The sequence below is a fragment of the Cariama cristata genome, unplaced genomic scaffold (assembly GCF_000690535.1).
Source record: "Cariama cristata isolate BGI_N322 unplaced genomic scaffold, ASM69053v1 scaffold18304, whole genome shotgun sequence".
NCBI classification, from domain to species: Eukaryota; Metazoa; Chordata; class Aves; order Cariamiformes; family Cariamidae; genus Cariama; species Cariama cristata.
This window is the reverse complement of record NW_009611463.1, coordinates 32911-49520: the sequence shown is the minus strand read 5'-3', so window position 1 is coordinate 49520 and position 16610 is coordinate 32911. Positions and strand designations below refer to the sequence as shown.

Genomic DNA, 16610 nt, shown 5'->3' with positions numbered 1-16610 from the left:
CTCACGGCGGGGGGAGCGTGCCAAAATTTGGGACGAATTTACCGTTAAGGGCGCAGAACATGCCTTTCCGCGACCGATGGGGACGGAGTGGGGAGGGCCCTGGCCGCTCGGTGGGTTTGGGGCCGCTTAGGGGGATTTGGGGACCGGCTGAGGATGGAGATCACGTAAACGTTGGGAAAACGCCCCTGGAGGGATGCTCCGCGCAAGAGGGACGTCAACCCAACGCCGATCTGCTGTCCATCCCTTTTTTGACTCTTTTTTTGGGGTGGATGACGAGAGACATGCAAAGGGGAGGAGGAAATCGATGCCAAAGCCCCGACCGCCTTCCCCACGATGAAGCTTAAAGCGGAGAAGAAACATTTCATCGATCACCCTAGGTGCTCCTGAGGTTTTGGGGGTAAAAATTGCATTTTGCCTTCCCTTAGGACAAATCAAATACGTTTGGGATTAGAGTGGGCGAGGCTGGATTTAACGAGGGATTTATTTACAGAGGTGGAAAAGCCGCAGACGAAGCACAACCCTCCCCTTCCCCATGCGGCTGGGATGCGATTTAAGGCTCTGACCGGCAAAAAGCTCAGTGGGAATGGAGGGGGGAAAAAATGAGGGGAAAAGGGGCCACGTCATGGCGCTGCCGGTTTGGGGAGGGTTCCCTACTTTTCAGGTGCTGGAGGTTGTTGACTAAAACCTGGCAGAATCCACCCGTATTTCCAACCCCCCCATCACCCGGAGGGGAAAGGGAAGGGGGGAGGTTGTCCCAGAAGGACGCACAGGTTCAATCCCTTCGGATTTTAAGTTGTTTGAATCTTTGCGGAAGGAGGCACGTGCAAAGATGAGGTGCAGTTACTGCTATCGAGGCTGCTCACACCCTCAAATTGACCAATATTCATCCTTCTGGCTGGAAAAAACCCCTGTTCCCAGGCTACAAGGTGCTGGTGCAGCCTCGAACAGGTTTGGGCTGTTGAATGAAACAAAACCTCCAAGTCTAGAAGGCAACTGGCAGCCAAACTTCTCAGCTTTGGGGGAATAAGGGGATTTTTAGAGTAAAAGGTGTGGTTTTTCTGCTGATCGGAAGGGATCAGGGTGATCCCGAAGCCTGATCCAGCTTGATCCAGCACAGGGCAGGGACAGGAGGATGCTAACACCCAGCTAATTCTTAGTATTTTTGGCATTTTGATGCAAAAAACTGTCCTTTCTTCCTTCTTATGGCCCTGTGCGGAGGACAGGAACGAGAGTGGCAGGCCAAAGGGGTGAGAGGCAAAAAAAAGGCATCGTGTTTGTGTCGAGCAAAGGTTTGCGGCGCTGGAAGATTCCTGGTGGGGTATTGCTGTTGTTTTCCTTACAGAGTCAGGCATGGAAATAATCGGTGCGCGCAAGCTAACGGCCTCCTGCCTGCCGGCATTTGGTTTGTTCGTATAAAACCACTTATACTCACATCCCACGAGGAGTTTCGGAGAGATACGAAGCCTCTCAAACCCCTGGAAAATAAAACCCAACCTCAAGAGGATACTGGATGGCAGATTTCCCTGCCTGCTCACCCCAAATCCTTGGCTTGGATCGCAGCGGCGTGGGTCCTTCCCCGCCTGTAAACACAATTTGCTTAACTGGGGCCTTACTGGGAACCGGCGGGGCAGCGGTGGAGGTTTTGCTTGGACTTTATTGGTTTCTTGCTCCCTAATTCACAGTTTGAACGCCTGCGTGACAGAGTAAGGGCTCAGAAAGGAGAGGGAAGAGCCGCGGGAAGGGAGGGGGTGATGGCGGCCAAGGGTTCGGGCCGCATTATCTTTTTGCTCGCACAAAGTACAAGGCATTTGTTTTGGGATAGTATTTCACGTTTTGTTTCTTGTCCATGAGGCCACCAAATATGATTAATTCCCCTCTGCCTTGCACCACCGTGTGTAAACTGGTTTCGGGCGGCCCCACCACCGAACTGCTGTTGAACACTTTCCATTTGACTCGTCCTTTATCCTTGGTGTCTTTAATGTCCAGCACGTACATCTGCATGGGTTTGCAGTTCATGCTCTGGTATAAAGGCTTCCCCACGTTGAGGGACTGGGGAGGGTGGTGGCCCAGGCGGCGGGCGATGGGAGGTAAGGAATGGCCATCGCCTTGGGTAGAGCCGGGACGCGCCGCTGAGCCCGTCTCGGCACCCGGGGACCCTGGGGAAGAAGCCAGGGGAGGGCTCAACGCCGCAGAAGCCGAGGAGCCTTTGGAAGAGAGGGCTTTGACGGCCTCCAAGCTCCTCCGGAGCGCACTGGGGGAGACGGCCCCCGGGAGGGAGCTGGCGACGTGGGGCGGCGTGTGGATGCCGTTGGTCTGCTCGGGGGGGTTCCTCACGCTCGTGCCGATCGTCCTGCCCTCCACACCGTCCATCTGGCAGATGATGGAAGCCGGTTTCTGTTCCCAGCTTAGGTCGACGGATCCCAAACGCAGATCTTTCTGCTCTGGCAGCGATCCCCGTCGCGGTGCCAGGGTGAGCCCCACTTTTAGGTCATATCCTTCAGCTGCGGAAGGCGTGCTGGGCGATACGACCTGCACGGGGCTGTCCAAGGAGGCACCGCCGGCTGCCGTGGCTCCGGGGGATAAACTCCCCCCGTTGAGTACAGGGGAACTGTCCCCTCTGGCCGGGGAGAGGCTGCCTTCTCGGGATCCCGAGGGGGTTTGCCTCTGCGCTCTGGGTCGCAAGGTGCCCCAGCGGCCGTTGACGCAGGGAGCTTCGTCCGTGTTCCTCACAGGAGACTGAGAGCGGTATTCCCGTGTTTCAGGGACCAGGGCGGGCGGCGTGGCACTGATGGGAGAGGGGCGAGAGTTCAAGCTGGGGCTCAGTGGTGCTCTCCCACTGGGAGCTTGGCTAAAGACCACAACGCACTGTCCCACCTGGAAGAGGAAAAGGGCAGATAACAGGTTACAAATGACAGGATGACCCTTTGAGCTGTACTGGGGAAAAAATAGGGGGATATGGAGCATGCTGGGCAGGCAATATAGATCAACGGATGTATATAAGTGAGCAGAGACTCCATTGCATCCGTACCCTGCAGGCAGGATGGCACCACAGCTCCGGGGCTCCGTGGTCTTCATTCTCCACCTTGAGCGGCTGCCACGTCCAGGGGTTCGCGTGCATGTGCAGTAACCAGGCGTCCTTAAACAGCTGTGAAAAAAAGCGTGACAGATTTAGGAGTCCAGTTTGAGATTTAGGAGCCTGGCTTGCTGCTGAGATCATCCCATCAGAGGTAGGAGTGGTGCTTCGCTGCTGCAGACAGAGGAATGGTGACCCAGATCAGGATCTGACCGCCCAGGAGTGACTACACCCTACTATGGCCGTGGACAAATCCCTTCATCGCCACCTTCTACCCAGTACAAAATCAGGGCTAATTCTTCCGACGCTCAATTAACCGCAGCGAGCTGCTCAGCTCCTGGGGTGCTTTCTTCTTAATTAAAGCAGCTCTAGCAATAGCTAGACAGCTTCTCTGGAAAATCTACCATGTGGGTGCCCCGATTTGCAGAATAAAATGCCACCTGGCTAACGTGCAGAGTCCCCCCTCACCCCAGTCGAGCACCCAGCGCTTACAGTTCACAGTGAGACGCATGCAGTTCATGCCCCTGCTCCCCCCAGGATACTTACTGCATTGGGACCACCACAGCCACCGAGGATTAAAATGGTTTCGTTGTCTATTACGATCTGGAGGGGGCAAAGAACAGCGTTTCAGACTGGGAAGGACGTGAAGCCGCCCCGGCGCTTTTGGCAAGGCCTTGAAGTGCAGACAGAGCCAGGTTACAGCTTCTCAGCTGCGCAGACGCTGCCGAATTTTGTCTGCCCCGGGATGAGGAGTGGAGCTGGGATGGAGAGCCGGTTTTGCTGGGCCCGAGGCAAAGCGGGATGCAGGGCTCACCCCACTGCCGTGTCCCAAACGGCTCGCAAACCAGTTCCTCTTCCAGAGGAGAGAATTACCCTTCCTAAAGCTGAGCCAAACAGCAAGGGACTCAACACCCCTCTTCAAATAAGGGGGAAGGCGGAAGGATCGCCTGGGAGGGCACGTGCTTGCGGCAATATTTGTTAGATGCTGGTGGCGGGTGAGCTAGTCCCTTAGTCTCCTTTTCCAGTGGACGGAGAGAAAGGCACTTTCAAGCACGACCCATCCGATCTCTTGTGGGCGCCCTGCTAGGGTCAGAGAAACCACACACTAGGAACCATTGACCATCCTCCTGGGGACCACAAAGGGAAGGCAGGGATGCCAGCTGCGACAGAGACACCAGCATCAAACCGCACGACTCCCACAAGCTCCCTGCCCCGGGCAGGCAATAAAAGAAGCGCTGCCAGACCCGTGCTTTGAGCAGGTACAATCCAGAGTCGCTCGAACTGAGAATCAGGAAAGCGGAGCAATCAAAAGGGCCCTGAACCAAACCAACTTGTGATAACACTTCATTGATCTTAAATGCCACAGGGATGATCGCTGGGTTAAAACAGCAATTTGTCTTCTAGAAATGCTCATTAGAGTTCTGAGTCATGTGCAAGGCATGGCACGGTACCTGCCTAAGTGTTAGGGAGATGAAAAGTGCACCCTCGCAGAACAGATGGCTAGGGAAAACAAGGGCCCGACGGGCAAAGGCTGCAAAGATAACTTGGAAATCGGGCGCTAGCTTTCAGGCAACCTGCCGAGAGCTGCCTGGAAGCTGGAAATTAAGCTCTGTCTGGTTTATCTTTGGCAGCATGTGTTGGTGCTGAGCTAGTGAAGGAGAGCTCACCTGAGACTGGCCACCTCGTGGGTGAGGGCTGGGCCCACAGATGTTGGGCTTGGACCAAGCCCACTGCTCGAGATCCAGCACCCAGACATCATTGCTCCTGCAAGGATGAGACAACAAGCGCTGATGATACAACCAGGCCTTCTGGGCATTTGAGACGTGGGTTCAGGGCAGAGTTTTGTGGCAGAATTGGGTTTTTCACGGGCTGGAACCTCGGGGGATTTGTCGCAAGAGGCAAAGGGTGTGCTAAGGCAGCAGGCAGACCCCAAAACCCTGCACAGATTTCCTTCCGAAACGCTATGAGCTACCCTGGGATGACCACAACACGCTCCTCGCTTGCAGGAGTCCTTGTCAGACACCCTCACCCCAGACTTACATTTGTCGAGATCCTAGTGAACCCCCAAAGACGATCATTTTGTCTTCAATGACACAGGAGGAGTGTCCTGCCATGGGAGGGGGGCCGTGGGTGGTCACGATGCAGTTCCACCTAGGGCAAGACGGAGGAATACATTCACCATCGGATTGGAAAGGAAAGTGCCAGATGAATGGCAAAAAGAAAAATCCCAGGGGCCGGCAAAGTCTTCAAGAACACGTTACAGAGGAAAACCTCAGGGAAAACATCCAAAGATCCAAATAATAATGAAACTAATTAGAAATACTAATGTACTAAACATTTTTAAAGCATGACAAGTCACAAGGCCAAATTGGAAATATCACCCCTTTCAATTAAGCTCACCCTGAATTATTTCCAATGTGCTTTAATTACAGCGTTCTAATGACACTGCCCAAAAGAGCACTGGATAATTGACACTTTTGATGATGAAAAGTTTTCAATGAAAGAGGAGCAGGAACCACCACTGCTTTGATACAGCATTTGCTCCTTTCTCACACACAAGCATCAGTGAGAAAGCCTGGTCTAAAACCAGCCCAATGGTGTTTAAAGGGAAAAGGAAAATTCCTGCCATCTCTGCGGTCACTGCTGGTTGCTTTAGTCCAGAAGCTGTAAAGGCAGAGAGATTTCTAAAATGGTGCAGATACCTGCTTTATCATGTCTCCCTTGGAGGGCCACAGGAGCCATGAGTTTTGGACCCTCACTAAAAACAAGACCTCCAGGAGTTAAGGCTTTATCTCCTCCTTTCCTCAGAAAGACCTCACTGCTCACAGCCAAATCAATGAAGCATTTAAGACATTCATGTCCAGGTTTCCCACCTGGCTGGGAACACTCAGGGAATCTGGCATATTTTAGGTATGAGTTGAGAGCCATACAGAAGCAACCACCACCCAAGAGGTGCTAGAGAGGAGCATGTCCACCTCCCTGGTGTACTCCTGTGGGCTTTTTAGCTTTTTTTTTTTTGTTTCAGTAAGAGCATCACAGACACACCAGGATTAGATACACTGAGGAAACCAGGACCATGCATAGCTTCCCAGGTGGGCTCGCAGAGACACCCTCCAGCATTCCTCCAGACGCATTTTTACAGGATCAAAGCCTGGGCTTCAAATCCAGATGTGCTCTTACCAGTTTTTGGAGGGTGAGTATGTATGGATTTCATCAAAGAACCTCTCTGGCTGGTGCAGAGGGTATGGGCTCGGCCGTGTCCACCCACCGAAAAGCACAAGCAAGTCCTTGTAGACCACCAGCGTGGCCCCAGCCTTGGGCGAGGGGTATGAACCTGGGCAGGGATAGAGAAGGGGAAGGTCAGGAAACCATGCTCAAACACAGCACCGAACTCTGCATCAGTTTTACTGAAGTGCAACAACATGGAGACTCCACCTTTAAAAAAAAAAAAAAACACACAAAAAACACAGAAAAGAAGGCAAAATTAGAGTTGGGAGCCTGGGAAGAAAAGTACTGCCAATTTGTGTCACTGTAATTAGTAGGAGCCTGAAAGCACATCTCATGTATGGCAAAACATCTGTCACTCACTGGCAGGAAATTGCTAGCTTTCCAATGTATCCCTTGAAATTATTGCTTTAGCACTGAATAAAAGCAATAATTACCTCCAAATACCTAGTAACTTCTCCCCAAGGAAGGAGGGAGAACGAATACCAATTCTAATGCATCCGGAACGGCTCGTGGCAGATCGCTCCGGCACTCAGAAGCGGCAGCGCACACCGAACCCCATTTTTTGCCAAGCAGCACGATTAAACCCTAAATGCTTTCCTGTGTGAATTCACAGTCACTCCTCCAGTCCGCAGAATGAAGTGCTCCTCTAAAAATTATTAAGAGACTTTTTGCTTGGCTTGTTTGAGGTTCAAAAGGCTCCACAGGGGCCAGGGACCTCCTGAGCAGGACCTGCACAAGCAAGATGATGCGACCTCTTGGGCTCGGTGCCATCGCGATTTGCTGTGCTCAGAAAATACCGTCCATCCTGAAGGTTTTTCCTGCAGCGCAGCAAAGCACTGAGCTCCCCTCTCAACCTACTGCTGCTCTGTTACGACCCCGCTGCCTGCGGTCCGTGCCCCGGCCACCGCGTCGCTCCGTAACCGGCTCGGAGCAAGAGCAACTTTCATGCAAAGAGCCCCTTTGTCAGGGCAGCTATCAAAGGATCAGATCCCTTTGAATTTACATCAGGAAATCAGCCACAGTCGACTGCAAAAAATACAAACCCTGCCTGCTCCAGCAGCCGGAGGTGCCGTGTCACTACCTTGCTGATGTGTTAGGTGCTGAATTGCTCCCCAGGAAAAGCAAAAGCCTCTCCAGCCAGGGCTGATGCGTCTGAGCATCCTCCTTCCCACGGCCGTCACCAGCACCAGGCAGACTCCTCCACGTCTTCAGTCACACTTTCAAAATAATCATAAATACACCACCCGAAAAACACGGACACGCGTGCCCAGCTGCGGGAACCGGGGGCAGCTCAAGGGCAAGGCTGCGCACATGGCCGCAGAAGCATCGTCACCCTCTCCAAAAAGGCTGATACACCAAACCGGCCTCTCTCCTCCAACGTCCTAATAGGACTTTGAGAAACATTTTTAGCAGGTAATGACATGCAGAACAGAGACTATTTTTAAAAGAAACCAGAGCAGCTATTTTAAGATGCTGCAGCTGAAAAAAGCAATTTGATTGCAATGGGTTCCAGGTGGTGGGTGGTAAGAACCCAGCCAAAAGCAACCTCTGGCCAGACGCAGAGGCGATGGCCGCGGGGTCCCTGAGCCTTTCTCCAGGGACAAAGCACATTTTGCTGCTGCTCGGCTATGGGGGGAAAAAGGGGAATAAGGTTGTGCAGTAAACAATTCTTCTGTTGGGGCACATACATAGCGTGGCCAGAACTATACCTGAGGTCTCCTTAAAGACGAGAGTGCCAGAAGAGGGTCACATTTGGTTACTCTCTGTTCCCAAATTCCAGTTTTCCTGGCTCAGTCTGTGGCTGTGTGCAATTCATTAATCCACACCAGCAGGTTTCCAGCCTAAATATTTCCCCGGCAGATGATAATAAAGTTGCTCTCCCAAGCTCAGCATCACAAACCAGACCGCTAGAAACATTTCTACCTGACTTGCGGAGAATTGGCTGGCTGGGTTTCTCATCGAGGATGCCACAAGGCACCATAGGGTGAAAGGTGCTGGTTTTAAACTGGGTTACTTTTAAACAAAAAGGGTTAGCTAGAGTCATCCCAGGATGGAGAAACAGATTGGCACTTTGCTCAGAAAGGTCTGGGATGGTGCAGAGTGAGAAAAGCTGTCCTCCTACGGCTGTAACCTGAAGGTCAGTCCCAGCCTCAGACACCCAGACGGTTCCCAAATGAGTCAACAACATGTAAATAGCCCAGGGCAGAGGCTAGCCCTGGTTTTTCAGGAAGCTTTGCCCGATACTGGATGTTGTAGGGGTGTAAGTGAGCAGATTTTCATTCTGCAATGCAGGAAAAATCTGAATTTTACAAGTCAAAGAAGAGTTGGCCTCTCAAAGCCTCTTCCAGCCAGACAGTCAGGATATCGACAGATGCTCTCTGCAAAAGAGATGCACCGCAAACTTGTCATACCGCAGAAGGTTTCAGCGATCTTGTGTTTGAGTAGAAACACGTGGACAAAGAGCAGCTGAAACCTGGAGAATTAATTAATATCGCTTATCTCTAAAGCGGGGAAGAGCTGCTGGGTGCTGCTGTCACCATCCCCGGGAAGGGCAGGAGCATCTCGAGGGAGACAGAGAAACGCCGGCCTGGCCCAGGCGCAGGGGGAAGGCAACCGGCAGCCTTTGTGACTTCAGGTCTCAAGTATGTGGAGGAGCGCAGGGACGGCACCAGGGACATCAAAGGGACACGGCTCAATTACGTGGGGCCCCGTAAGGACCTGCTCAAAGTCCAAGCTCTTTAGAGGATGTGCCGAGCGGCGTTTCAAAGGCTTGCAGGAACATACTTGATGTGGGAGGGCTTCTTCCTCTCCAGGATTACGCTTGCAAGTGAAACAGCTTCTGTTCCCGGCCCCGGACTGAAGCGCCTGCAGAAGAACATCGTTAGCTCACTGCGCTGGCTTCAAGTGCTCCCTTGGTCAGGGCGCAGAGAGGGCTCGTCCTGCCTGCGCTTCCAAGCTCCACGCCCTGATAACACCATCCAGCCCCGTATCAGATTATCTCTCCTCGGGGATAAAAATTCAAGCGCGCAGAGGGTGTACCACAGTTAACCACTCCTAAACATAGAAGGCAACAGCTCTTTACAGCTGACACTGTTTATTCTATCGGGATGAGTGGCTAAAAGCTGGTCCGAGCTATTTCTTTTTCCAGTTGATGGATTTTCCTGGCTCGCAAAGCAGATACATACTTTTCAAAACAAACAAACAAACAAAGATCTCCGGCTTCCACGGATGTTTGGAAGAGAAATGCCAGCCTCTGATCGCTTCTGACACGAGCTCTGGATGCTATCTATCTAGGATCTGTCCTTATAAGCATTTTCTAAAGCCCATTTATTCAGCCCTCTAATGCAACCAGAGCAGCACGCACAGAGATCAGCACTCACAAAAGAAAAGCCTGGCTGTAAGGGCACGTGTAACACGAATTTCCAGACCAGGCTTTTACGAATGGCAGGCGCAGCCCCGAGCAACTCCAAAAATGAATACCAAGTGGAGTTTAAAATAAAAATGAAGTGGAGGGAAAAAAAAATGACATGGTGCCTGATTTGATGGGATTATCCAGATGAAAGGATTGGTTCAGATTGATACCGTTTGGGGAAATACTGTAAAAGAGATGCTCTGGAGCAGAGCCAAGGGTTTGCACCATGTTGGAGTGAAGGTTAAGGTATGGAAAGAGTTCTGGGGTTGTGTCAAGGGGATAAATTTTTGGGGAATTTTATTACAGCAGATTTCTGGAGATAGATGAGACAAAAAGCTACTAATAACAACCAGGGGCCGTTGTTGCCAGGTCTGATGGATTTCTCAAGCTGCCTTAGCTGCAACGAGAGACGATGCTGTTCTCCCTGCGACTCCAGTGAGGTGATCACCGTCATTGCCAGCCGATTCGATTTACACGAAATGGCAGGATAAACAAAAAAACAGGCCCACAGCCATGTTTCCAATTTCAAAGCCGAGAAACTGAAGTGAGCTCATCCAGCAGCCAGTGGATTTCAATGTGCAAAGGAAGCCAAGCTCCCAGGTTCAAAATCCACCAGCAATCCGCACACCAAAGGCATAGGAAACCGTCGTGGGGAAGGGCTTGGGGCTAACAGCCACTACCTGCACCAGCAAAAAAAGGGGAAAGGCGATGGTCCTGCTCCGCCATGGCTCAAGCCACGCTGGAAACACAGCAGCTGTCTGCCAAAGCTGGCCGCTCCTGTGAACAAATTATGTTTGGCCAACAAATTATGTCCCATCACAAGGATGCACTTAATTTGGTGTGGACATTATCAGCAGAGCACGTTATAATCCAGGAAAAAGCCAGAGGGAGATGCTGAACCTGCACATTCAGGTACGAAAAGCAACATTTGCCAGTGACCGGTGCTGGTGTTTCCCAAATGGTTTGTACCTGCAAAGTCAAAGAGTTTCAATATAACCCATCTGCCAAAGAACAAACACTTGTGGGATTTCACCCTGAAGAGCTTGTGTTGCTTAGAGAGAGTCAAAAAGAAGTGGTAAAAAGCAAATTCCTTCTAAGAAGGGAAAAAAATTGACCCAGCTGTTGGATGTCACAGCAGAAGCGAGGCTAAAATGATGGCTTGGACTTGACTGCGCTCTGCCTCCGACTTAGAAAAGCCCCGTCTCAGACCTTCCCTTGCGTGAGGAGCCGGCTGTCCCGTTCCTGTTTTAAACTGCGTAGATCTCTGGGGGAGCGGCACACGAAATGGAGAGCTCGTGCTCTCCCTGACAGCTTGGCAGAGGGTGAAACCTGCCGCACTGCCTCCGACCGACCAGCAGCAGCCGTCCCGATGCTCCGTCTGGATTGATTAGCCCGGCTTTTAGGCTGGCAGGGACTTAAAGACGCCAAATCATGGGTCCTAATCTGGAAGCCTCATCCACCCCAGCACCATCATCTACTCCAGCCGAGGGATTACCTCGATTATACTCCAACATGTGAAGGTCCCTCTCAAACTTGCATGACAGCATGAAATCCCCAAATCTTTCCCCTTCGATGGGAAGGGAAACCAGAGAAGGAAAAAATAATAAACCCTCTGCTTCCCAGGCCAGCTGGGATTTTTCCACAGCAGTCTGCAGATTTGCCCGAGAGCTCTTCCCCTGCCAGCAGCTTGCGAGATTTCACAAAGGGAAGAGGACAAGCTGGTGAGCAGCGCTCCAAAGGCCAGAATACGGTCTGATCGGCAGAGGATGAGCATCCCGGCAATCCCAGCATTAGCATCGGATTTAGGAGACGCCAAAGGAGCGCTCCTATGAGAAGAGCAGACATCTCCATGGCACGTTGTGCACCAGCTTGTTCCCTAAATCAAACCCCAACGTTTAGGACTCGCTGGTCAGTTGCCTTGGATCCAGCATCTGATATTCACCCGTTTTTATCCCCGAGACATTCAAAATGGGGCATTGGGATTACGAATGTTTTCAAGGCCGGCTTTGACTGGGCCTGCCTAAACCTTAAAGCCTTTAAGAGCCAGGAAAGTATCATTTTCCCTTACCAAAGCCACATGTGATTTAGTGTTCCCTCAAATCTGGCTTCAAAAAAAACCAAAAATCCCTTGCTCGGAAGTAGACAGGAATTCAGCTTTGTTTAAGAGTTTAAAGAAAAATTGAACAAGATGTGATTTGTCTCCCCATCAGGGAGACAAAACCTTTGCAGGCACATCTATCTCTTGCCTACAAAATACCTCTTGGGGAAGGGGGGAAAAATATCTGTGCACCATTGAAGAGGTTTTTTTGCAAGCTGGGGGGGAGGGTACACAACCAAACCGCAGCAGCTCCCCTGATGTTACGCACAGAAAAAGTTTCCACCGTGCCCTCAGTGTTGAATTTCCACCCTACAATGACACAGGCTCCTGGTACAAGCCCAGTCGAACCCACGGCATCAAACGAAAGGTCTGGTTTCTTGCAATCTTTACAAGGTGGAGGCAGAAATCCTTGCTGGGGAGGATAAGTCACCTCCAAGCTTTTGCAATGTCACAGTCTTTTTTTTTTTTTTTTTTTTAACCTGGGAAATTCTTACATGCTGCGACTTGGAGCCCGATAAAGCTGTTGAAAAGCAGAGGCAGTGCCCTCTGAACCCTGTGCAACAGGATTACTGAGTCAACTCTGTGCTAATGCTGGGCAAAAATGTCCTAACGCAGCAAGTTGAGCAAACAGAGAGGAGATAAGAGCGCCAGAACGCCCTGGGGCTTTGCCCCCTTCATAGCTGCAAAGGAGGATTGCTGCAACTCATGCACCTCGATGCTGCAGGAGAGGTTTTATTAGGGTTCATCCTGAGCGTTTCTCACCAGCAGCATCACCCCAAGGTGCCGAGTACTCCTTACGGTGAGGTCACCCCGTATTCCCCTTCGCAATCACCTCACCCGGTTTTGGGAAATGCAAATTTGGCCCCACGGTAAAAGGGTGCCGCTGCCGCAAAAGCTGTTTTTCCCTCTAGGTGGGTGGAATCAAAACGCCAGCCAGCGATCCACCTCTCTCTGCTTTAATACTTGTGTCCCCCCCCGCCCCCCTTGAGCGATACCATACCCTGCAGCCCTTCCAAGTGATTTGAGTAACAGTCTGACATCCTACACAAAGCAGCTCTGATGCTAATTAAAGAGCTCAACACTTGGGAGAGAAAGAGTTGATCAGCTCCTGCGACTCGTCTTCCCTCCAGGAGGCAAACAGAGAGATGGAAAGTGCTGTATCAGACTACACAACGCCGTAATAACCGGCTAATTGTAGGGAAGGGACCGAGGTATGTGTGGGTTAGCAGAGGAGCGTGCCCCAGCTCTGCTGAGCTCCACATTTTTCACTCAAGTCACGCTCCCGTTTCGTTTGCCACAGCACGAGGGAGGCAGCAGAGGCATTTCAGACGTCGGAGAACCCCAAAATTACACAGCAGCCATTTCCTGAAACGCCAGTAATTTGGTGAGGTTATAGCTACCACAGGGCTAAAAAAACCTCAACCATCCTTTAAAGTGCATCCTGTGGTCACAGTCAGAAAAGTCTACTTGAGTAAGTGCAAAAAGCTCAGCGTTGGGAAGAGCAGGGCTATGCTCATCTTGAAACTTGCTGCAAAGAAAATGCAGCTATTTAGTGAAAACCAGACATTTACCTATCGAAAGCCCCAGTATGACAATGAAGGGATATTCAGCCTGGCTCTTTGCATCTTCCTTTTAACCAGCCCTTCCTTCACTTGCTGTCTTCCCCCTTATTTTCATTTGCAAGCCATAGGCTCCTGCACTATGCTTTCTTCACACAAGGAGCGTGCTTTTTCTCCCTTGTTCCCGTAAATCCAGCGCTTAATGCCAAACTCGCTAAATATTTCATGTCAGGAATAAATATTCACCTTTTGGACTGCAGACAAGCATGAGCTAGTGCTTCGTCATTCTGCGTGCCTACCAGATTTAAGGAGATTTTACAGCAGATGCTTTTGTGAAAAACGCAAAATCAGGCTATGCAGTATGAGGATTGAAAGCATCTTTGAAAGCACATCACCCTGGCTAGGGTATATACTGCAAAGTGAATGTTGTGTATTCAGTCTCGAGTATTACATACATAATCTTGGTGGACAGGGTCCTTAAGGCAAAGACACAACAGCAGTATCAACTTAAAGAAGGAAAATGTCGAGTGGGGACGCGTGCCTGGGATGCCCTGGCAGGAGCTCTTGCCGATAGATGTCAGCACAGCCTGCCCGAAGCCTCCGAGCAGGACCTTTCCGAAGGCTCCTCAAAGCTCCTTCCCAGCTGACAAAGACTTATCCAGCCATGGGATAGCAGGGTTTTCTTTCACTGACCCCAAAACGGAGCTGCCTCCGAAGGTGAATGTACCTGTCGAGGAGGGAAGGCTTTGCAAGAAAGGAAAAACTGGATATAAAATGACCTGGGAGCTCGTGGTCAGAGAAACCTCCGCCACACCTCAGTACCTCCTGCGCCTCTCGCCGAGGGCAGCATCCAGGATGACGGCCCCGGCCTCAGGCAGGAGCCGGTTCAGGCTATCAGCTTCCTCTCTGGTGCAATGCATTAATTATATCTGAGACAACACCAATGTAAACAACCCATATGTGTGGCTGGGACAGCCGTTTGCATATTTCTAAGCCTTCCTTCCTGAAAAGGAAATAAAATAGCAGGTTTCACAAACGCCTTGGCTGCTCTCACAGCCTCCCGACAGTTTGCAAATACCTTAGCTCCAGCCAGCCAAACTCGGACGAGCAGATATGTGCAAGAAATTACATTCTCTGCAGGGCTGTGAAATCAAGAGTCAGGAAAAAGTCAGACCCCTGCAAGGAAAAAAATCCTTATGAAAAAAAAATGCTCTTGCAAAATCAACCCTAACTTCTGCTTAGGGAAGTACCGGTTTGAAAGATTACAGGCCTGCACTTTGAGACCATTAAAAAGCAAATTGTTCTCCAAGTGCTGGCTTTCTGAGGTGGAGGAAAGATTACTGCAGCAGAGAGATTTCTACTCATAATTTCAACAGCAGGTACTCAACTCTCAGATGTGAGACCTTCAGAAGTTTCCAAACTCACTGGGAGCTACCAGATGCTCAGCACCGTCAATGAGACAAAACTACTTATTTGTCTATATAAGGACTCCTAACCCCAAGAACCTATTTTTGCAGATCATGGACTTCTTATTTACTAACAGGGCTGCAAATAGTTTTCCCCAATTTTGGTACAGCGTGCTCGTCAGCAATATTTTCAGATGGCCCAGGGGTCATGTTTAAAATGAGCACGTACTACCCACGATGCTGAAAAGCGGCGTGCATCAGCCGGCCCTTGACAGCCCGCTGCCCCGTCTCTGCTCGAGGCTACCTTTGGGCATCGCAAATGGGGACCAGGGAGGCAAAAAATTTCCCGCATCTGTCCTGGAAGCTGATAAAGGCAATAGTGGGAAAAATTCCTCCGTTAATCTCTAGAGAGATCTGCGCCCAGGGAGCTTCTCTCTGAGAATCTAAATCCAACAAGGTTAAAGCAACAAGCTATTTTTCATGCCGTTCTGCTCGATCCATGCTGATAGTGTCTTAAGAAGGGCTGTTCCACACAGAGACACACAAGAAAGCTTCTAGAGATGAATGCCATACAGGCAGATTTAAGATCCTGAATAAATTCCTCTAATTCCCATCATCCAGGAGCCAAGAGGATTACCAAAACCATTCCTTATCAAGTCTCGTGCTCTATTAGATGCACAGACTTGCTGGTTTTTACCACGGCAAGGTTGCCAGCTCCCATTTGAGCAAGCGCTCCTGAACATCTCCTGGCAGCTCTTCTGACCAGCTGGGTGTCTCCTTTTGAACACGAGCAAGAAGGGGTGGCAGCCAGCAAGCTGTGAAGTGTAACAAGGAAGGAAAAGACAAAATAGCTTCCCTCCTTCAGGGCTGTCTTGACCACAGCCTACACGGAGCCCCAGGCTTTCCACGTCGGAGATCTCAATGAAAGAGATCCAGCATCCTATGGACTAGAACCAACCCGTGGGCTCAACGATGAATGGATGCATGGGATCTCCTCCTGCCTGACTCCGTTTCTGCACCAACATACAGATGCTCAGCTCTTCCCTCGCCTTAAAGAGAACTGCAAGTCCCCAGACCTGTACTGAGGCAAGAGGAAAACCAGATCATTGCTTAAAACATCCATTTCTCTTCCAGTAACTTCTCTCCCAGCCTCCTGTTTCATTTTCCGCTCCGTATTCCCCCCTACAACACATTCCTACCACGTCCGGACAAACTGTCTGAGGCTGGACAGGAGGGTGTCCAAGGGGTAAAGCATCTTTCCCTGTGGAAGTGTCACAGTTGGAGAGATGTGTCTTGCTGACCTGCTGATGAAAGCAGGCGAGTCATCGCTCCGAGGAGTGAATTTCCCACAGCAGGGACTGTTTTCCCCCCAACACGTTTCATCTGCAGATAGAAATCTGCTGAACTTCCAACTACTGCGGTGAACTGAGAGCAGGGAATAGGAGAGGGAAAGTGCCAGTTGCTTTACCCTGCTTGATGTAAAACCATCTTTACCAAGTCTCGGCACCACCGTGACAGCTCGTTTAGCTGTCCCCTGGCAGAGATAGCCAGGGGAGCACACGCAGAGCAGCACCTACCCAGCAAAGGGGAGCGACTGGAGCCATTTCATCTGATGACATGCGGCTCCGGCAGAGCTGACTTGCCCAACACTGCGAACGGGATCGGCCACGAGCTCATCCCCGTCGCCAGCAAGCTCAGCGCTCCCTCGGGCAGAGGTATTGCCTGCGCCAGGCAACGTGAGATGGCTCTGCCACCAGCGGCCCTGAGTCTTGGGCCCGTTCCCACCTCAGTGTGCGGGCAAGTTGGCTTCTTCAAAGCCATTCCTGCCCGCCTC

The 16610-nt window shown here is 51.0% G+C and overlaps 1 protein-coding gene across 1 annotated transcript in view; it reads right to left on the bottom strand.

Annotated features, from left to right (window-relative positions):
• Window positions 1–1776: 1776 nt before the first annotated feature.
• Window positions 1777–16610, bottom strand: part of FBXO42 (F-box protein 42) — a 32728-nt gene continuing 17894 nt past the window's right edge. Inside the window, exons 4-9 of the mRNA XM_009698278.1 lie at window positions 6254–6407; window positions 5114–5224; window positions 4741–4837; window positions 3620–3676; window positions 3029–3145; window positions 1777–2874 (exon numbers count right to left, since the gene is read on the bottom strand). Of these exons, the coding sequence (XP_009696580.1) occupies window positions 1777–2874; window positions 3029–3145; window positions 3620–3676; window positions 4741–4837; window positions 5114–5224; window positions 6254–6407 (1634 nt within the window). The remainder of the gene's footprint in view (window positions 2875–3028; window positions 3146–3619; window positions 3677–4740; window positions 4838–5113; window positions 5225–6253; window positions 6408–16610) is intronic.